Source organism: Notamacropus eugenii, chromosome 2, assembly GCF_028372415.1.
Source record: "Notamacropus eugenii isolate mMacEug1 chromosome 2, mMacEug1.pri_v2, whole genome shotgun sequence".
Taxonomy (NCBI): domain Eukaryota; kingdom Metazoa; phylum Chordata; class Mammalia; order Diprotodontia; family Macropodidae; genus Notamacropus; species Notamacropus eugenii.
The window spans coordinates 484,086,931-484,109,444 of NC_092873.1; the positions used below are offsets into that span (position 1 = coordinate 484,086,931).

Consider the following 22,514-nt stretch of genomic DNA (forward strand, 5'->3'; position numbering starts at 1 on the left):
AAGACCACTGAGAAGATGGAGAGTGTCTACATGAGCAGCACCACAATGAAGGAACCATATTATAGATTCAGATGGTTTGAAGAGCAGGGTATACCTAACCTAGAAGATTCAAGAGAACTTAGTGTCTTACAAATAGATGTCATTTAGCAAAAATGTATTCAATTGCATTGCAATCTGTCTATATTTGAGGGGCCAACATACAAAAGAGAGATTAGACTTATGCATGGATGTGGAAGGAAGGAAAAACAAGAACCAAAGAAAAGTCACAGAGGCACATTTCAGCATAAGGAAGAATTATAAACAGGGACATCCATAAGTAGAATAGACTAGCTCCTAACACAGAGTTCTCTATCATTAGAAGTAGTCAGCAGCTAAAAAAGATTTGTCAGGGATGTTGTACAGGAAAAGCCACGGGAAGTCTGATAAAATGACCTCTAAATTCAAAAACTGCTTCTGCCTCTAAGATTCACAGTTCTATGATTCTTTACACCCAGATCTACAAAGTCCAGCTTTTGTTTCCCATGAAGTGTTTTACAGTAACACAAATTAGATCCGAAAACCTAACTCAAAGGGGAGAGGGAAGCCAGGAGGAAGACATGTAAGAATGAGTGACCTTGTTATTATTTTGTTTGAAGAAAAGAAGACTTTGAGGAAAAAGGGGAGAGGAATCTCCCACCAAAAGGACACACAAATAGGAAATGTGAATGCTTAAATGCTTTAATCAAGTAGCATTCATGACAAAGTAAGGAGAAATAGGAAGAAAATCATCTGTCTCCCAGGTATGTAATGAACAATTAGAGGGGGAAAGAAAAAGGCAAAAAGTAACGAGGAATAATGTAGATTCTAAGGAGTAAAAAGGAAACAAGTAGACTTCTTATAAATTATTATTTCATACTTCTGTGATTCTGTAGTTTATAGCATTTAACTATCAGTTGTCCCTAAGAAACAGCAAGTTGGATAATCATCTTTGGCCCTTGACTAAGGGGATCCCTAGCTGGAACACAGACAAGATCACTCTTAACTGTCTCAAGAAGCTGGCAGATTGAGGAGAGAGCAATGGTACCTGCCAGTTAGTGCTGGAAGAAAGAGTCATTTTTACATACAATTAGCAATCTCCTCCCTATAATACCTCCTTGAAGCTGCATGCTTTCCTTCTATAACATCTCTTTTCCCTTTCAAGGTTCTTCACATGCATCAGCCTGACTGGCCTCATTGGCACACACCCCATTAGGCATGGCTCTGAGCAGTGTGGTCCACTGGGGGACCTCATTTCTTTTCCAAAGCAAGCAAATGAAAACTGATATGTGAAACGAGAGTCTGGAGCTGTTGGGCGAAGGAAATGAGAAGACTGATCAAGTATTAGAATAGAAACAACTAGAGAAATCCTAGACCCTATCTTGTACCAGGCAGCGTCTGGTGGGACAATGAAGTATTACCACGGCAGAAGTTCCAAAGAGACTGGATTAATGTCAGATATGTTTAGAGGACAGCGAAAAGACAGAGCCCTGGAAAGGGGGAGAAAGTCCTTGGCCTGGAGAGGGTTAGGAAATTCTAAGTCACGTACTGGTATAAGTATCTGTTTGATTGAACCATCATCTCCCAGGGCAAATGAGGTACCAAAATGGACCTGCCTGATCCCAAGAAAATAAGATAAACTCAGTTCGGGGGATAAGGAGGGTGCCAGAAAAAGCTCATGTGCATTTTATATATTAAGCTTTTATTTTGCCCTATTTTTGTAAGGGAGCAGGGGAGAGAGAATATTAATCTGGGCACAGGAGAGTTCTCTCCAATTTATTTGTACTAGTAGGACAGAAGCAATAACATGGATAAACAAAAATGGCAGAGACATCAAAATTCTATTCAACCAGAGAATCCATTATCCCAATAACTGGTGGTGGCAGATTTACAACCTGAAACCTCCAAAGACAGCAAGATCCTGTTGCTTGAGAACATGCTCTGTAAGTACCAGGAGATAGAGAATCAAGAGTGTTTTGGACAAAAGGAAATTTGAATTTAACATTGTTAATAAAAGAACTGACCAAGCAGATGAAAAGCTGGGGACCACTGAGAATTGACTGGTTTTGGTTTTTATGTCCAAAGTTTTTAAAGCTAGAGCCTGTAAACTTGTATGTGCATGTGTGCATATATACCTACACACATACAAACCTACATATATACACACAGTTTGATAATTGCATTTCAATATAACTGGTTTCCTTTGTAACGTCTTATTTTATACATTTAAAAGCATTCTAAGAAGAGGCCCATAACTTTCACCGACTCCTCAAGGGGATCCCCTTTACAGGAAAAAAAAGTGAAGAATCCCTATTTTATGTGATACAAGGCTGTGACCATGCTTAGAAGCACACAAGGAGTTTAGGATAATAACCTATTTTAAATACAATAACAGAAGTAAGATTAAAAATAATTTTTATTTAAAAGAACAGTAACAGAATGCATTCCTTTCCTTTCTGCAAACAGGTTGCTCTAACCACCTAATTCCAAATCAGATACAAGTAAGCATGGAATCCCTCCTGAGCCCTGTCACAGAATCACAGAAGATGTCAGAACCATATCTGCTTTAGCTACTTCGAAATACACAGAACTACTTTTTAAATTCCTCTCTGGGGTCCACGCCACCAAGTCATGTCACACAAATATCTTTTATGGTAACTAAACCACCTAAAGGTGGAGTCAAAAATAGACTTGTCTAAAAAGAATGATGTATAATGAATTACAAACTACTCTAGGTTCAATAATAGAAAAGGGCAACGAAGGTCAATCAAATAAGTCATGCCAACACTCACAAGTAACCTCAGACTATAAGCTCCTATTATACAAGAAGACAACAATGGAGGCAGAGGCCCAGGAAACATGAGAGGGGAACATAGGCAAGCTATTCTAATCAAGTCTTCCCTAGAATATGTTCCTACTTAATAATCTGCTTCTGTCCATTTTCACCTACAGGACTGAAACAGGATCCATATTGTGAAGTGGTCTTAATTTCCCCTCTCTAGCTAAGCAAAAGCTCAGGAGTCTGTCTTTACCAGAATAAAGTGACCGAAAACATTGGTTTCAAACACCTCCTGCAGTCCATCTGCAGTGACCCTGTCATCCTGGGTCAACAAGCCTTCAGCTGTGGAGAACATATGAAATACTTTTCTGAAAGAGAACAAAAGAACAGAGTAAAATTGGAATGCTATAACCTGATCTCTTAGCACCAAATCAAACTCACCAAATCTGCCCACAGATATTCAAATCACAGTTCAAACCACAATAGCCTAATTATCTCATGATTTACCAAGGGCCTTGAAGGATAATGATGACTTAAGAAAAAGGCCTTAAAAGAAGGACTGCTGTCTCCAACACTCCTTTGTGTTCTCAAGGTCTGAGAAGTGAGTGTAATTGTGCGTAGTTTGTGATTTTGAAATGCTTTCTTTCAGACAGACATAGCCCCTCCTTCCAGCAACTATTCACTGGGGTACCCACCTGAAGAGCATCATCAAGATTTGATAAAACCTTGAGAACACTTCATCCAAGATGTGACTGGCAGTATTCAATTTACCTTTCATAAAGGCGGTAATATCGCCTCTTATTGGAATCACTCTATCCAATTACCCCTACTACTTTTCTCTGATATTCCCAAACCAACTTGATATATTGATCACTGACAAAACTAGGCACAAATGCAAGAAGCTTAACTCCACTGAGTAGCTCTGCTTCCCTCTGGTCATATTTCCCCACCCCCTCGCCACCTGGTCCCTACTGATGCACTGGACCTCTGGAGGCCAAGCTTTAGAGAAGCTAAATCACTAAGCTCCAGGACCACGTTATCTTAGCTGGGGAGAGCCCACATTATTTAAATGGCCTTAGATCACTGAAAATGCTTCTCTACAGTCATCTTCCTGCCTTGGCAACCCTATCTCCTCTACCTCCTCTCCCTGACTCCTACTTTTCACTTCTTTCTCTGGCAATAATAATCAAAGCATCACTAATACTTTCTGGTGAAAGTGTGTTAATTAACTGTCCTGTGGTTCTATCTACCATCTCTGTGACTTCCCAGACCAAAACACCCTTCCCTAGCCATGACTTTCCTAGATATACTGCCTCTTCCTATTTGAAGATCCCTAAGGTCTGAAACTGTCTTTTGTATTTATGTATTCAAGTACCCCTGGGCACTTAGCACAGTGACTAGCACATAAAAAGTGTCTAACAGATGCTTTTGTTTTTGTCCACTTATCTGGAAAATCATCAAGTTACCTTGAGAAGAGGCCAGAAAAAAGTGCTTTTAAATTCAACTTTGGATTTGGCATAATCCCAGCATTCACATAGAGGTAGTCGAGATGCTCAAACCTAGAAGTAAAATATAAATATAAAATCAGATTCCTTCAGTACCTATTCAGAAAACGTTAAAACCAGAGTATAGTCGTTACAGAGAAATGCACAAAGGGTAAAACTTTCTTCCTGAACCAAGATGACAACAGTTGACAAAGAAACACGTTATGAGACTTTTCTCTTAAAAACTAGTCACTTCAAATTAAACGTTCAAATATTACTGTTAGCTCTTGGGTTCAGGTCTTCACATGTACAAGAATTTGCCACTAACGATCGTGTTTCAGGAGTAAAAATACTCTTGATTTCCCTATCAATAATTGACAACTAGATGAGTCTAATTATCAAAATCAGTATGATGAGACCAGGGGAACATCTTTTTTTAATGCCAAATTCTATTCAATTCAGCACACATTCATGTAACTGGGATTTTATAAAGAATTCCCAAAAGAATGACTAAAGGACATTACTGCTGAACCTATTCACCACATTATGAGTTACTGATACATTACCTAATCTAGGCACCCATCTAGGAATATCACTATCTTTTTTTCTGGAAATGTAATATAAAGATTCATTTCCACAACACAAATAATCTTACTTCAGCTTAACTAACGACCCTTTAAAAAAAAATAAGCAAAGTAGAACCCCCTTTACTGTTCATCCCTTCCTCTTCTTCCTATTAGTAATAAAACACAGCACTGAGGTAAACAAGAAGTTGCTCAGTAGAATAAAAATGACATAAGCAAGCTGGAAGATCATCCCTCAGGCTCCCTTTCAACTCCAGTATTTTATTTTATGTGGTTCTGTAACTTAAATGTCTGGGGAGCAGAATGGACATTAAATTCTACAACAATTAGTTCCTAAAAAAAAGTTCTCCTTCCTTGGAGTCCTTTTAGAACAAGAGCTCCACTCACCTGGCTAAGGCCCAGCTCCCAGCATGCAATGGTCCAACCCTAGCGTGCTTTAAATCAATGGGTAACCTTTTGAGGATCTGGACCAGGATTTTTTCAGTGCAGAGAAGTTCGAGGGTGGAAATCCCTAAACGTATACTAGTCAGTGTCTCATGCTGACTTCAACTGACTGTCTTAAGAGTTTCAGAGGAGGGAGGAATGTATATAACTTGCACATGGTCACACAGGGAACATATATCAGAATCAGAACCTGAACCCATTATCTTCCCACTTCCAACGTCAGCCCTCCCACCACTAAGCCACTCTGATTCTCTGGGCTATTTCTTCTCTTTTAAAAGTTTTACTGACAAGGTTTATTTTTATGTTACAAAACACTTCTACATTACTCCCATTCCTTGAAAACTTGTGTAACAAAGTAACACAATTAGGCAAAACTAATGATAGTGATCTCAAATGAAAGTGAATATATTCCCTATCAGTAGGACCCCATTTTCCAATTCTCTATTTTATTTTTTTTTAATTAACAGAAATCTATTTTCTTTTCCTCCTACCACCATTCCCTCCATCTCATTAGGGAAGAAAAAAGAAAAAAAGACAAATTCCTTCTAGCAAATATGTATAGTTGAACAAATCAAATTCCCTCATTGTCTACAAATATACATATATGCAATGATACATACATATATATATATATATATATATATATATATATATATATATATATATATATATATATATATATCTGTCAGGAAGTAGATAAAATCACTGGTTTTCTGGAACGGTCACTGCATCGACCATAATTCTTAGAGCTTTCAAAGTTACTCGTTTCACACTGTTAGTTTACAAACTGTTCTACTTCTATTCATTTCATAATACTGATATTACCACGTACATTATTCTGGATCTGCTCGCTTCTCCCTGCCTTAGTTCACAGAAATCCTTCCAGGTCTCTTTGAATTCACCTCTTTCTCATTTTTTACGACCATGTGGTACTCCACCACATTCAAAGACTATGAATTATCCAGTCATCCCTTAATTGATGGGCATCCCTTAACTTCCAATTTGGGGGGAAACATAATTAGAACTACTATAATTTATTTTTAATGTATAAGAGCTTTTTATATTTCTCTGATTTCTTTGGGTATAGGTCTAACAGTGTTACAGCAGGGTCAAAGGGTATGCACTGCTTAGCGTCTATTTGTATATCATTTCTAATTGCTTTCCAGAATGGCTAGATCCATTCACAGGTACACCAACGGTGTTATCAGTGTGTGTTTTCCCAGCATTCCCGACATTGATCATTTTTCTTTTTTGTCATCTTTGATAATTTGGTGGGTGTGAGAAGTGGGATCTTAGAACTGCTCTAACTTGTATTTTTTGAATTAGTGATTTTTTTGTATTTTTTTCATACGGCTACAGATTACCTGGATCTCATCCCTTGAGAGAGGCCTGTTCACATTCCTAGACTATTTATTAATTGGGAAATGGCCGTTATTTCTATAAATTTAAATCAGTCCTTTATATGTTGTAGAAATAAACCTTTATCAGAGAAATTTGCTACAAGGATTCTTTTCCCCAGTGTCACTTTTCTTTACTGGAGATGTTAATGCAAAAAATGTTTTATGTAATCAAAATTATCCATTTTAACTTCTATGATGCTCTCTATCCCAGGTTTGGTGAAGAATTTTTCTTCTATCCATAGAAATGATAAGCAATTTTTTTCCCCTGTATTTCTCTACTTTGTTTATGATGTAACCTTTTATATCTAGGTCAATATGGAGCTCATCTTAGGATAAGATGTGAGGTGTGGGTCTAAATCTAATTTCTTCTATACTGCTATCTAATTTTCCCAGCAGTGTTTTGTCAAATAGAGTCCTCATCCCAGCAGCTGGGGTCTCAAGGTTTCTCCAATACTAGACCAAGAGATACATTTGTTTTGTTATGCTATGTAATCTATTTTATTGGTCAATCACTTTATTTTTTAAACAGTACCAAATGGTTTTGAGAATTACTGCTTTACAAGGCACTGGTGGGGATACCTTGATTCCCACTTCTTTTAATTATTTCTTTTGAAATTCTTGACCTTTTTTGTCTCCATATGAATTTCATCATTATTTTTTTCTAGTTTATAAAAGTAAAACCTTGATAATTTGTTATGGCACTGAACAGCTAAATTAATTTAAGTAATATTATCATCTTTATTATATTGATTCATCTGACCTATGAACAATTAATATTTTTCCATTTATTAAGACCTGTATACAATAGTTTGCAGTTGCATTTATGCAGTTCTTATGTGTAACTTGGCCATAGTTATTTTAAATGGAATTCCTTTATCTCTTTAATATGGTTTTATTGGTAGCATATAGAAAAATGAATGACCTGCATTAAGTTATTTTAAATCCTACAATGTTGCTGTAGTTACTGTTTCAATTAAGTTTAAAATTCTATCTTTAGCATTCTTTAAGTCCACCATCATATCATCTGCAAAGTTCTAATATTGCTTCTTCCTTACCCATGCTTTAATTCCCTCAATATCTTTCTCTTGTCTTAGTTCTATAGCCAGGATTTCTAATACTACATCAAATAAGAGAGCTGACAATGGATGTCCTCATTTCATTTGATGTTACTGGAAAGAATTGTAGTTTATCTTGATTGCATGCATTGGTAGCTCTTGGTTTTAGATATATATTATTTCTTTCTGGGCTACTTCATATTACCCTCACCACCCTCTATGGTGAAAGGAATCCTTTAGTGTTTGGAAGCAGAATTCAGAAAATGTACTAAGTTCCTTAAAAGAAAAGTATCAGAAAAATTATTTGGAAATCCAAAATACAGGACAGGTAAACAACATCAACGAAATAGTATGGCCTGTAACAACAAGAGTCAGGGTGGAACGAGGAAAGAAATTGAAATTTGTCCCTTCTGAACTCACACATCTAGAAAAGGGAAAATGGAAATGGTTCTAATGACGTAGGGAAATAAATTTTAGGCCTCATAGGCCAAAGAAGCAAAAGAGTATCAGTATTTGGAGGATGCCAGCACAACAAGATAACCCTTCTCATTCTTTCATGTTCTCCCTTCAGCTTATCTGCACCAGACTCCAGAGGGCACAGTGGACAGAAGGCCAGTCTCCCTTCAGGAAGCCAGGGGCTCCTGTCCACCTCTGACCCACACTGGAAAGACACTCATCCTCTCTATGCCCCATGAAGCGCTCTAAAGCTGGAAGCTGCAGGGCACCCGCTGATCTGCACTGCCAGAGGAAGTTTCTCTACTGGCAATTCCCTATAAAAATAAAATCATGAGGAGGGAGGAGCCAAGATGGCAGAGTAGAAAGATACACATATGCTAGCTCTTAACCCACAGCCTATAAAATACCTGTAAAGAAGAACTCCCAACAAATTCTGGAGCAGCAGAGGCCACAGAACAATGGAGTGGAGATTTCTGTTGCAGAGAGACCTGAAAAACCGACACCAAATGTCCATCGTGCACCAGACCCAGAGCAGAGCCCAGTCCTGCCTTGGCCAGGTGGCACCAAAGGTAGCAGATCTGAGCAGGCTTCAGGGGCAGAATATCCAGCAGCAACGCAGGTTTCCCCACCCACCCACAGGTGCCAAAGGTCAGTGAGAGGGTCTTTTCAGCTTAATGAGAGGGGAGCAGGGTGACTCAGGCCCCCTTGGGAGGCAGCAGCAAACAGGGGATCCCAAAGCAGGCAGGAGCTCGGATCCATTGTTGAAGGTCTTTGCATAAACCCCCTGAGTGAACTGAGCCCCACATGGTGGCCCTGCCCCGACTTGAGCACCTGAACTTAATCTCACACTGAATAGCAGCCCCGCCCCCACCCAAAGCCCTGAAGCTGGGAAGCAGCATTTGAATCTCAGCCCTCTGGAGGTGAGGTAGGTGTGGAGAGGAAACTCAGAAGTCAAGTAACTGGCTGGGAAAATGCCCAGAAAAAGGAAAAAAAAGAAGACCATAAAAGGCTACTTTCTTGGTGAACAGATATCTCCTCCCATCCTTTCAGATGAGGAAGAACAATGCTTACCATCAGGGAAAGAAATAGAAGTCAAGGCTTCTGTATCCCAAACATCCAGAATAAATATTCAATGGGCTCAGGCCATGGAAGAGCTCAAAAAGGATTTTGAAAATCAAGTAAGAGAGGTGGAGGAAAAATTGGGAAGAGAAATAAGAGAGAGGCAAGAAAAGCATGAAAAGCAGGTCAACACCTTGCTAAAGGAGACCCAAAAAAATGCTGAAGAAGATAACACCTTGAAAAATAGGCTAACTCAACTGGCAAAAGAGGTTCAAAAAGCCAATGAGGAGAAGAATGCTTTCAAAAGCAGAATTAACCAAATGGAAAAGGAAGTTCAAAAGCTCACTGAAGAAATTAGTTCTTTCAAAATTAGAATGGCACAGATGGAGGCTAATGACTTTAGGAGAAACCAAGGAATCACAAAACAAAACCAAAAGAATGAAAAAATGAAAGATAATGTGAAATATCTCATTGGAAAAACAACTGACCTGGAAAATAGATCCAGGAGAGACAATTTAAAAATTATGGGCCTACCTGAAAGCCATGATCAAAAAAAGAGCCTAGACATCATCTTTCATGAAATTATCAAGGAAAACTGCCCTGATAGTCTAGAACCAGAGGGCAAAATAAGTATTCAAGGAATCCACCAATCACCACCTGAAAGAGATCCAAAAAAAGAAACTCCTAGGAACATTGTGGCCAAATTCCAGAGTTCCCTGGTCAAGGAGAAAATATTGCAAGCAGCTAAAAAGAAACAATTCAAGTACTGTGGAAATACAATCAGGATAACACAAGATCTAGCAGCTTCTACATTAAGGGATCAAAGGGCGTGGAATAGGATATTCCAGAAGTCAAAGGAACTAGGACTAAAACCAAGAATCACCTACTCAGCAAAACTGAGTATAATACTTCAGGGGAAAAAAATAGTCTTTCAAAGAAATCAAGGACTTTCAAGCATTCTTGATGAAAAGACCAGAGCTGAAAAGAAAATTTGACTTTCAAACACAAGAATGAAGAGAAGCATGAAAAGGTAAACAGCAAAGAAAAGTCATAAGGGACTTACTAAAGTTGAACTGTTTACATTCCTACATGGAAAGACAATATTTGTAACTCTTGAAACTTTTCAGTATCTGGGTAGTTGGTGGGATTACATACACACACACACACACACACACACACACACACACACACACACACACACACACACACACAGAGACAGAGAACACAGAGTGAATTGAATAGGATGGGATCATATCTTAAAAAAATGAAATTAAGCGGTGAGAGAAAAATATATTGGGAGGAGAAAGGGAGAAATGGAATGGGGCAAATTATCTCTCATAAAAGAGAAAACAAAAGACTTTTTAGTGGAGGGAAAAAGAGGGGAGGTGAGAGAAAAACATGAAGTTTACTCATCACATTCGACTAAAGGAAGGAATAAAATGCACTCATTTTGGTATGAAAACCTATCTTACAATACAGGAAAGTGGGGGAGAAGGGAACAAGCAGGGTTGGGGGGATGATGGAAGGGAGGGCAATGGGACGAGGGAGCAATTTGAAGTCAACACTCTTGGGAAGGGACAGGATCAAAAGAGAGAAAAGAAGCAATGGGGGGCAGTATAGGATGAAGGGAAATATAGTTAGTCTTATACAACACGACCATTATGGAAGTCATTTGCAAAACTACACAGATATGGCCTATATTGAATTGCTTGCCTTCCCAAAGGGAATGGGTGGGGAGGGAGGGATGAAGAGAAGTTGGAACTCAAAATTTTAGGAACAACTGTCGAGCACTGTTCTTGCTACTAGGAAATAAGAAATACAGGTAATGGGGTATAGAAGGTTATCTGGCCCTACAGGACAAAAAAGAAGATAGGGACAAGGGAAGGGAGGGATGATAGAAGAGAGGGCAGATTGGTGATAGGGGCAATTAGAATTCTCGGTGTTTTGGGATGGGGGAGGGGACAAATGGGGAGAAAATTTGGAACCCAAAATTTTGTGAAAATGAATGTTAAAAGTTAAATAAATAAATTTTAAAAAATAAAATAAAAATAAATGTATGAGTGCCCTTCATCTTATCTGTACAGGGAGAAAAAAGGGCTTCATGTTAAATTTCTCACATTGGACCAGTTTTAGAAAGGTTGGTACATTACTGCTCTGAGAAATAAGTTAAAATGTAGCATCGGAAAGATGCAGGGTTGAAGAAAAAGAACACTGGCTGTGAAGTCAGATGCTTGGCTTCTAACTGAAATTCTGTCACTGACTAGTTTTGTGCCATCTCAAGTTTACTTAACTTCTCTGTGCCTCACTAACAAACAAAAAAATATGTATCCCATCTACTACACCTGGTGCCAAAGATTTAAAAAGAGATGGAAATGGAAATAAAAGTGGTCAGAAAAATTTAACGCCCTACACAAATAGAATATACAATTACATCCAATGATGCATCAACTTACAGGTTATCAAGAAGAGTGCAGTAATTTCTGACCAGGGTTCGGAGATGGCACATATTACAAATCATGAATGGGATACCAAGGCATTGAGGGGGTGACTCTGGCAGATGAGTACCCATTAGCAGAATTCAGAAGGAAGGACAACGGTCACAACCAAGAGATATAACACTTCCTAGCTATGCTACCTACTCGTGGCAAAACCTCATCTGAATCTCAATTTCCTTATGCAGAAAGTGAATGGTGACATCACGGCCAGCGTTGTACAGAAATTTTATATCTGCTCTGGCTGACCTTGTCACCCTGGAAGATCCCTTTAGTCCTAGGACTCACACCTTAGAAATAGCCTTTGCTTCCTGGGACAACCCTCCTTATGACTGGAGGGCTCCTCCCAGAACCTCCATGTAATGAGGGTACCCAGGTCAGCTATCCCCTCACTTCCCATCAGGCTGTTCTTCTCTGGACTTCTCCATCATGCCTTTATGCCAGGTACCTTTCATTCCTGTCTCACTTTCTCCATGCCAGACATGGCATCTAGGAGTCGCAGTATATAGAGCACTGGGCCTGGAGTCAGGAAGACCTGAATTCAAATCCAGCCTCAGACAATTACTAGCTATGTGACCCTTGGCAAATCACTTCACCTATTTGCCTCAGTTTCCTCATCTGTAAAATATGGATGGTAATAATAGTACCTACCTCCCAGGGTTATTATGAGGAAAAAATGAGATGATAATTGTAAAGTAGTACTTAGCACAGTGCCTGGCACATGAGAAGCACTATCTAAATGCTAGCTGTTTAGTACTATTATTATACGCTTACTGGCTGACTTGACCTGGCTGAGAACCCTTCTTCTTAAAAAGCACACCGCCCCATCACTTTGGAAGAGAGGACCAGCTACTAAGACACATACCTTTGTTTTAGTTCTCTTGAGGCCTGAAACACAGACTGCACATTACTAACATCGATCTGAATGAGTGTGATCTCCGCTGTGGGGTGAGAAGACAGCAGGGCGACTCGGGCAGCTTCGGCCTTTCCCAGGTTCCTGCATGCTAAACACAGATGAAGTTCATTGTCTTCAGAGAGCAGCCGTTCACAGAGAGCCAAGCCAATGCCACTGAAATGACAATTCAGGGAGACAATGTATTGGCACCACGACAAAGCTCCAAACCAACCAATATGAAATTCTGTTGCATTTAATACTGACACTACCCAGGTTGGCTCAGGAGACAAAGCTCTCAGCAGGAAGCAAATGGCAAAGCCACAAAAGATATTTTTAAAAAATTTAGTCAAGTCAACAAGCACCTATTAAGCACCTACTATGTTCAGGTACTGTGCTAAGTGTTTGGGATACAAAGAAACCCAAAATAGCCTCTGCCCTCAAAGAGATCATATTTTAATGGGAAGAGACAACTATGTCAAAAAATATGTACAAATAAGATACATACAGGGCAAAATGGAGACAGTCTCATAGAAAAGGCACTAACATTTAGGAGGCCTGGAAGAGGTTTCTTAGAAGGGAGAAAATTCCAGGAATGGGGGAACAAGTGAAAATGCATGGAGTCAAGAGTTATTTTTCACAGAAAGAATAGCCAGGGGGCTGATGTCATTGGATTGTGGAAAATGTGGAGGGGACAAAGGTGCAAAAAGACTGGGAAGGTAGGAAAGGGGCCAAATAATGCAGGGCTTTCAAAGTCAAACAGAGGCTTTTATATTTGATCCTGGATGTAACAGAGAGTCCCTGAAATTCAATAATGGCAGGGAGGGAAAGGGTTGACATGATAAGACCTGCTGCCTTTTAGAAAGATCACTGTAGAAAGAAAGAATCTGTTCAACAGTTCTATACAGCTTGTATAGGCTTTGTAGGTGGACAAGGAGCACTGGGGAGCCTGAAGGATTTGGATTTGGATTATCTTGTCTTTAGCTCTAACTCTTCTCAAGGTCTAATGATGAGGAACCAATAATATCACCTTCATGCACTAAGGATAGCATGTCATTCACTGTTTCACATAAGGCCCTTTCTACCTTCCTAAGTATATAGAAACAGCTGACCTGAACTGACTGTGCGATGGTTTTATTTCTGCCATAGTCAAAGAAAGGCTATCAAAATTCCAGAGGATCCCAGGAATGTCTTGCTACATTGATGGCCCTTAGGCACAACGAAAAGCTCCTTGATGGGCGGGAGAAGAGTATCTGAAAAGGCAGTGGGGACCATAGATCAGGTGCCACCTGATCAGATTGCACCTCCTACCTGAGATCTTTCCTGAAATCCTGTTGTTATGGCTCTCCAGCTTTTCAAATGACTTTGTAGTGCTTGTATAAACTCTGCATACGTGTGTGTGTGTGTGTGTGTGTGTGTGTGTGTGTGTGTGTGTGTGTGTACTGTATCCTGCTAGGGGCGTAGAAAACTCCCTGAAGGTAGGAACCACTTTTGTTTGCCCTCCTCTCTTAGCAAGCCACCTTGCACACAGAAGATGCCTAAATAGCAGCTGACTTGAGAGGAGGAGAATTCTGACCTATGTTGGGAAGGTAGAAGGCATCACACCAAAGACAAATGAAAGCATGAGGGCCACTAGGACTGGAGGCACGAAAGCAGATCTCCAGACCTGTCTTAATTTATTGTGTGCTACAGAGCTCAATATTCCTGCAAGCGCATAAGCTACTGAAAGACTATGGAAAAGAACTTTCCCATGGAAACTTAATTGCCTTTAGGCAGAAAATGAAAATTTTTGTGTAAATTGGTGTAAAAAATTATAAACTACTCAGCTACATTCAATTCAAATGAAAAGCCGGACTATGGTACCAAGTAATATGTCTGTGGGCTAGCTTTCCGTGGGGCTGCAAGTCACAATGAGCAATGTTTTGACCAAGCAAGAAAAAGCAGAGTTCTGAATCAATTATTCAACAAACAAGAAATAAACATGAAAGTCTTTCAAAAAGAAGGAAGCTGAATGCTCTGGGAAGAGATGCTTCTGTGGGTCCCCAGGTTCTGCGAGCTGACCGTGCAATAAGGGTGAGAGGAAGGAGAGATGAGTAGAGGAGGTTACCTGGACCTTGCTGAGGGACTTTAGAGCAGTGATTTCAAACTCAAATAGAAGCAGGGATCACTAATCCATACATAAGGATCACTGTGGGCTGCACATTGACTTCATTGCATTTTTATTTTGTTGAATATTCCCCAAGTACATTTTAAGCTGGCTCAGGCCCCACTTAGGAGCACTGTGGGCCACATGTGGTAGTCAATTTGACATCTCTGCTTTAGAGTCTTATTTGTTGAGGCCATCAAGGTAATAGAGAATTTTGTCTTGTGTAAGCAGATAGCTAAGATGTGACAGAGAACCTCTCAAGACTTGTCAAATCAAATGATTACTACTTACTTTTGGTGATGCTCAAAGAAGGAACTTAGAAAGCATTGTTAAGGATTACAAAGTCCTGATCAAGAAACTGAACTCCTTAGGAGCATGGGAGGTTTTTTTTGTTTTGTTTTGTTTTTTAATCACAGCTGCCTGTTAAATGCAAGGACTCAAAATAGAAAATCAGGTTTGGGAAGTGAAATTGACTAAGAAAATGGCATCCAAGCACAGAATTTGGATTTCTGGACCATAAAATAAGCGGGACAGGATCTTAGCAAAAGAAAAAGCATATCTAAAAATGGCTAGATGTATTAGCTTGCAGTCTTGCAAATCAAATCAAGAGGGCTATAAAGTAGAAAAGGAAAAGGAATCAGAGGAATATTGCCCACGTATATCCATCAAAACAAAATTAAATGCTTGACATGGGAGATCCTGGTAAAGGATCACCCATCATGGAGCTTGCCCACATAAAAAAAGTATGTGCTCTATAATTGAAGTAAAATTGCAGTAGCTCAAAAGAAACTTGAAATGCACAAATTTAGAAACATCTTGACTCCAAATGTTCACATGGTCTATTTGTGTCTGACCTATGGTGGAGCCTTCTGAGTTCACACTGGTCTGATCAGCCACAGTCAGACACACTGTACCTTGACTCCAATATAGTAATGTCATTTTGATTTTCTTCAAGAATGAAAGACAACAGCCAATCAAGCTAGAAGGCAGAAAGAAGCTCAAAGACAAACTCCAAGAAGTACACTCCTGCCCTCTGACATCTCTACAAAATTTACAAAGTATGGAAAACGATCAAGATGCCCTAGAACTCTGAATCAGTGGAAAGCAAGGTGATCAGGCTCTTGGGTCTGTACTATTTCCTACATTTTGCAGCAAAGGCTGCTCAAAATGAGTGACTTTTGTGTGTAACAAATGAGTACACACAATAGGAAAGGGAAAAGAGCCCAAGCACAAAACTGAAGTATCCACATGATTGAAAAATATCCTCTACAGTCAACCAAGGTCTCTCAGGAGGGCTGCTACAAGTCTGGAGCTCTGGAGGCTAGCCTCCAATAGCTCTCAGGACTTTGTATAATGTGTAATATCAGGTCATGAAGTAAGGGAGCGGAAAGGAGAGAGAGGGCAACAACAAAGAAAGCTCCCAACTAGTTCTTGTTACACAAGCAAAGTTCTATTTCTAACATATGTCAGTGATATTCCACCAATTTTTCCCAATTTCCAGGGGCTCTTGGACAGCAACTAGTAGGAAAGCAAGATATTATCTCTCCCTGTACTCCTGGGGTTCTGCTTTAGAGAATTAGAATTAATTAAACAGATGAAGGAAAAAGAAAAGGAAATTGGGGAGAGAGTTCAACTCATCGGTTTGAGTGACTGTAAACTGACTAGGCCTAGACTAATAGAAACAGAGGCCTGCTCTCATGTTCTCAGCCAGACTCTGAAAATCACTTCTCCATATATTTCCCAGAATCCAGGGGCTCATCACCACAAACAATTAATCATTATTTCAGAAAGGCCTCCAAAGCATGGGGGGAAAAGAAGAGGAAGAAGAGGAGGAGGAAGATGTCATTAAGTTTGTTCATGGCCTGAATTTCAGACAGCTCTCCTGTGCTGTCTACAGACTCAAAAGCACACCACAGGTGAGCTCAACAGGTGAACATGCATTTATGGTTTTCATTGACTACTCCATCTCATAGTGTGCTGAATCTATGAGATGAGATAGCAACTACTGAAGGCTAGAACAGACCCTACAACAAGATCCTAATGCAGAGAGGAAAAACTGACCTAACAGGTATCATTTCTACTTGGGAAAAGGAGACACATTCCTGAAATATGGCTTTGGAAAGTAAAGGCAGAAGAAGTAGTATCAGGGTAATGGTGTATATTAAGAAGCCATGGGATCTAAGTAAATTCAGGAACTTGGAAGGGAGAGTGAGGGTGGAGAACAATGGAGATCCTTTGGGCGAACATCAATGAAGGCAGAAACAGAAGCAATGTTGCCCATGGAACATATATATGACTGTACCTCTGGGCTGAAAGAGGCAATAGATCGAAAGATGGGCTGCAGGGCAGTGATTTGAGCCACGAATTACATGGACAACTGCTAAAAGAAGACCTCTCAGCCAAAAGGGGAGGAACTCATAATCTGCTGGCTTGACTTCATCATTTCATTCTTATAAAGGCACCCATAAGGTGAAATCTCTTCTGAATATTCTAGATATTCTCATCAACAAGGTTATGAGGGTGGAAAGTGGCTGCCTCCATCTCATAAAGAAGAAAAACCAAGTCAGAAACGGTCTGACTGCACCCTATATTTATTTAGGGAGAACACAGTTCAAAGGATTCAAAGAAAGGATAGGTAGGATCCCATGGACTAAAATAATATGAGGAAAATCAGGTCAGAAGGAATGGAAAGTTCTCATGAATGTAATTCTGAAAATACAAAGGAAAACTATTGTGATGAGGAAGAAGAAGAAAGGTGTAAAGAAACCAACATGGATATGCAAGAAACTCACAAGCCAACAGATCTTTAAAAGATAAAAAGGGAAGATGGAAACAAACAACAGACAATAGAGGATGAATCCAAAAGCATAGCAAATGGTTGCAGAAGAAGCATCAGCACTACTAAGGCTCATTATGCTCTAAGGATGGCAAGGAAAGCAAAGGATTTCTCCTCCACACACACTCCTTCTCTCCCCCTAAAAAGTATTTCCAATTATACTGGGGAAAAGAGAGACAGCAAAGAAGAAACAGGCAGATGGACAATGACAGCTGATGAAAATAGGTCAGTTTCTGTTTTCTCTACCAAGGATAATGAATTCTGAGTCTTTGGGATGGACAGAATATAGCTAATTGGGAGTAGATACTCCAGATAAGTAAGAAGATGATAAGAAAGCTCCAACAAGTCCAAGTTATTAGGCCCAGATAAAGTGAAAAAAAAAATGACCCACATGACACAGGAAAAGGAGTCCACAAACTTCAATTCTTGACAAAACTCTGGAACATATTATTAAAGAGACAGTGAACATATTAAAAAGGAACCTGAGATCAAAAAGCAACAGCAGGACTTCATAATAGTCCTAAATAGGTCATGACACTATATTACATCAGACTTTCTCAATATGTTGGTTAGATTAACAGAACTGGTTTTTTCATTCCTTCTTTACCATAAGCAACAGGTCTACAGGAGGGGAAAGAGGTAATAACACATTAGGAAATGTAGGTGATAAAAAAAACAAGATAAAAATAAAAAAACATGTTCTTAATTCTCTTTATGATAGTTACTAATCTGGTCAGTTGGGGAATGCTATATTGTTTACTTGGATTGTTTTTTTTCTTTAATTGAGTTTACTGATGCCTTCTCTTTGTACATCCTGGTGATTTCTTTATATATCATACATACATACTGCCTTCTCCCATCCCTAACACCCACTGAATCCTTCCTTGTAATAAAGGAAAGGTAAGTACAAAGGGGAAACAACAGAAACAGGGAAAGCAGATCTATATGTAACTTTGTAGTTTATTTAGATAAATTGCAAGACTATTCTGAGAAAGTCATTAAGATTCTGTATTGGTTACATGTGAGATCCCCAAACTGGTCACTGTTTGATAACAACTTGAAAGATGGAAATAACCCCAGCACCACCCACACACCCAATTACAGGGATCCCTCCTCTACACCCACAGAGCCATCATCACCTATTGCAACTGTTTCCTCTTAGCTCTCCTTAACACAAGAGTTCCCATTCTCCAACCCATCATTTTTCTCAAGTACAGGTCAATAAACTTGAGTGGCTCGCTATTGCTTCTAGGGACTAATGCAAACTCCTTTGCTTAGCATTTCCATTTTTTCATTCTTGCTCCTTCCTATCTTTCCAGTCTTCTTACATGTTAGTCCTCTATTCAAAGTGGCCTACTCACTGCTACACGCAAACGCCTACATGCCTTTGCACTGGTTATGGATCATGCATGGAGTGATGGAATGCATTTCCTCTTCACCTGGGCCTCGAGTAGTCCCTTGTTTCCTCCAAGCACCACCTTCCACACATTGTTTTTCTTGGTCCAAACCTTGGGGAGGGTTGGATTAGGGTGGGGGAGAAAAGTAAGATGAGCCTGGAGTCAAGAAGAGCTAAGTTCAAATCCGGAAGGATTTGAGGAATCAGACACTTACTAACTACTACCCTAAGCAAGTCACTTAACCTCTGTTTGCCCCAATTCCATCATAATTAAAATGGAATAGTAATAGCACCTACTTCCTATGGTTGTTATAAGGATCAAATTAGATTTCTTAGCACAGTACCCAACACACATTAAGCACTATATAAATGTTGGCTATTATTAAATACAAACTCATGTTCTCTCCAACGTTAGGACTGATGCTCTGTGAAGATAGTCACTGTTTCCCATTTTTTTTTCACAAGACATGGTAGCCAAGAAAGATAATGTGATCTTAGGGTGTATGCAGGGGCAGAGCATCCCAGAATAAGGATCTAATAGTTCCACAGGGCACCATCTTCCTGGAGTTCTACATTCAGTCTTGGGTGCCAATGATGCATGAGTTTTCAGAGTAAAGCAACCTAAATTGTGAAAGCTCTTGAGCACATAAAGACCGATTAAAGTCTTAATCTAGAGAAAAGTGAGAGGGTTACGTATTAGTTGTCTTCACATACCTAAAGGGTCATCATATGGAAAAGGTCTTAGAATCGTTCTACTTAACCTCATAAGAGAGAACTATGACTGAGTGGTAATTGCAAAGTGGGAAACAGAGGTTTGACATCAGCAAAACTTCCTCCCATTCAAGAGATGGGCAGCCTTGAAGGTAACAGGGGTCTCTTTATTGGAGGGCTTCACACAAAGATATATCCGTAGGTCAGAGGAGATTCTTTGTCAGATATGAGTTAGACTTTTTTAATTAATTAATTTACTTGTTTTCAGTTTTCTACAATCACTTTCATATATCTTAGGTTTTTCCCCCTCTCTCCCTGACCTTCCCCCCTCCTCCCCAAGAGGGCGTGCAATCTTATATAGGTTCTACACATACATTCTTATTAAATACATTTTCTCCTTAGTCATGTTGCACATAAGAATTAAAATGGGAGAAACCACGAAAACAAGAGTTAGACTTGATAAGCACTGAGGTTCCTTCCAATTCTGAAATTCGGAGACAGAAGGAAATGGGTGTCACCTCAATATAATGAAGAACAACTCCCTAACAAAGGAAGGGGTGCAAAATCAGAATTGGCTGCTTTAGAGGGTGTTGAGTTTCTCATTCCTGAGGGTCTTCAAGAGGGTCACTTGTAAGGGATATCAGGCAGTATTTATGTTTGGGAAAAGGTCGAATTAGATAACTTCTAAGATACTTTTCAATTTTCCATTCCTACAAAATCAGAATTTGCAAAATAAGCAAATACAAGCTGAAGAAAACTTTAGAGATTTTTTTTTTTTTAAAGAAAATAAGAGTTTAAGAGAAAAGAAAGATATAATTACAAAGGAAACTACAAAGAAAAACCCGCAAAAAGAGGTCGTTCTAAGAGAGGTCAACAGGGAAAACCAGGCTAGGAAGAGCTAAATAGCAACAATGTTCATCTAACACAAAAAGCAGCCCTCCTCAATCAATCCAAAGATACTTCTCAACCGCTAACTTTGCTACTTTGTGACTGTAGCCCAGGTGACCCCAACCCAAAGCCACTACTTCTGCATTCATAATGGCAGTTTCTCTCCCTGCTTCCAAATTCTGGGCCCTTTTTTGTACCCTTTCCAAAAGACTTTGGAACTTGCCGGGGGCTGTCTGCTCTTGAGGCAACTCTCCTGCCCTGCGCAAAAGTAATAATATGAAGGAGAACTAGGGGAAGGGTGTTTGGGATCACTGCTTTCAGGTCCTCAGAAGTCTGACCGAAGGGAGCCAAGGTTGGACTCCAGAAGGCAGAACCAGGATAAAGAAGCACGCACACCTAGGCTGAGCCGGGGGGCAGAGGAGGAAGGAGGCTTGCTCCCCATCTCCTGGCACAGAAGTGAAGAAGTAAATGGGCAGAACGAGACACGTCTTCGGACACAGGCTCCATGGCTATGCGCGTTCAGAACGTGTGCAGCTCGAGTCCAAGTGTGCAAGGCGCTTCACCTCATCTGGACCTCACAACCACGCTGGGGTATTTATTGTTAGCCCACGTCACAGGTGAGAAAACGCGAGGCAGACACAAAGGTCACGGAGCTAAGACTGGGGCAGGATTTGAAATCAGACCCCAAGGTCGGCGCCCTATTCATTCTATTCATTAATATTTCAATTCAGTAAGCACGCATTATGCGCCTACTGTTTTCTCTTTTCATCAAATGGGATAAAGAACGCAAAGGGCTTTGCAAATTTAGGCTAACTAGTATGCGATTGGTTATGGGAGGGAGAAAAACTAAATGCTAATGAAAAAATGTTAATTTTAAGTTGGTTTTTCTTTTTAAACGATGTCCAGAAATGACAGGGTTGTTCTCCTTTGGGGGGTCGCGGTTCTCCTCGCCACAAACCTGGATGGGGGAGAGGACTGGCCGCGATGACCTTTGAACTCCTCGTGTCTAGCTTCTCCTCCTCCCCCATGACCTTGAGCCCCCACCTCCTGTCTGGGTCCCAGCCCTGACGGCTCCGGCTCCCTGCTTGCAGTGGGGAGGGAAACGTTCTCACCTGCTGGCCCCGGTGACCACCACCACCTTCTTCATGGCCCCGCACCTTTAATGGTACCTGGCTGCAGTCAGAGTAAGGAGCATTTGATAGGATACTCATATTGTGCAACCGTAAAAACTTCCGATAACTCTGGTCCCGCCCGCCGGCTCACCTCACCAATCCTGTCTCGTTGAGGACCTCTTCTCCCCGCCCCACCACGAACTCCACTTTCTAACTGTCCAATGGAGATTCAGTGTGGCTTCTCTCCTCCCCGCCCCGCTAGCAGCCTCGCTGTCATTCTAAACCAATCGCAATCCAGAATTCCGGCCAGAGGAAGCGTTCATTGGCTAAGCGAAGGTGGAGCGAGAGGCGGGCTCAAATGGACGCAGCCACTCTCGCTGCCCAGATTCCTCCTAGTTCAATCCTGTGCCAATCGCAGCCTCGAGAACGTCTTTGCGCCTGCTCCAGCCCAAGGATGCTATTTGGTTGGGCCGAATGACGTCTGAGGAGGGGTGTGGCGGGAAGCTCGAAGAAGGAAGGCATCCTCTTTCGTCTTTTCTGTGGTGTCCCACTCCACGTGACCCCATTTGGCAAATATACTGGAATGGTTTGCCATTTCCTTCTTCAGCTCATTTTACAGATGACGAACTGAGGCAAACAGGATTAAATGACCTGCCCAGGGTCACATAGCTGGTAGTGTCTGAGGCCAGATCTGCCCTCCTGAAGACCCCAGCGTTCTAGCCACCGCGCCCCCTAGCGGCGAGGCCGTGTTAAGGCTGCGCGGGG

General features: G+C 40.5%; 1 protein-coding gene across 4 annotated transcripts in view; it reads right to left on the reverse strand.

The window, feature by feature from the left end:
- HSD17B7 (hydroxysteroid 17-beta dehydrogenase 7) overlaps positions 1 to 21,960 on the reverse strand; it is a 31,269-nt gene extending 9,309 nt beyond the window's left edge. The window contains exons 1-5 of one of the 4 annotated variants that reach the window (XM_072648790.1): positions 21,750 to 21,881; positions 12,634 to 12,837; positions 8,625 to 8,705; positions 4,261 to 4,353; positions 3,048 to 3,162 (exon numbers count right to left, since the gene is read on the reverse strand). In XM_072648790.1, the coding sequence (XP_072504891.1) occupies positions 3,048 to 3,162; positions 4,261 to 4,353; positions 8,625 to 8,705; positions 12,634 to 12,837; positions 21,750 to 21,784 (528 nt within the window). In that variant the 5' untranslated portion in view covers positions 21,785 to 21,881. Of the gene's footprint in view, positions 1 to 3,047; positions 3,163 to 4,260; positions 4,354 to 8,624; positions 8,706 to 12,633; positions 12,838 to 21,749 lie in introns of all 4 variants that reach the window. The other 3 variants (XM_072648791.1, XR_011975700.1, XM_072648792.1) reach the window with 3 other exon arrangements.
- Positions 21,961 to 22,514: the final 554 nt, after the last annotated feature.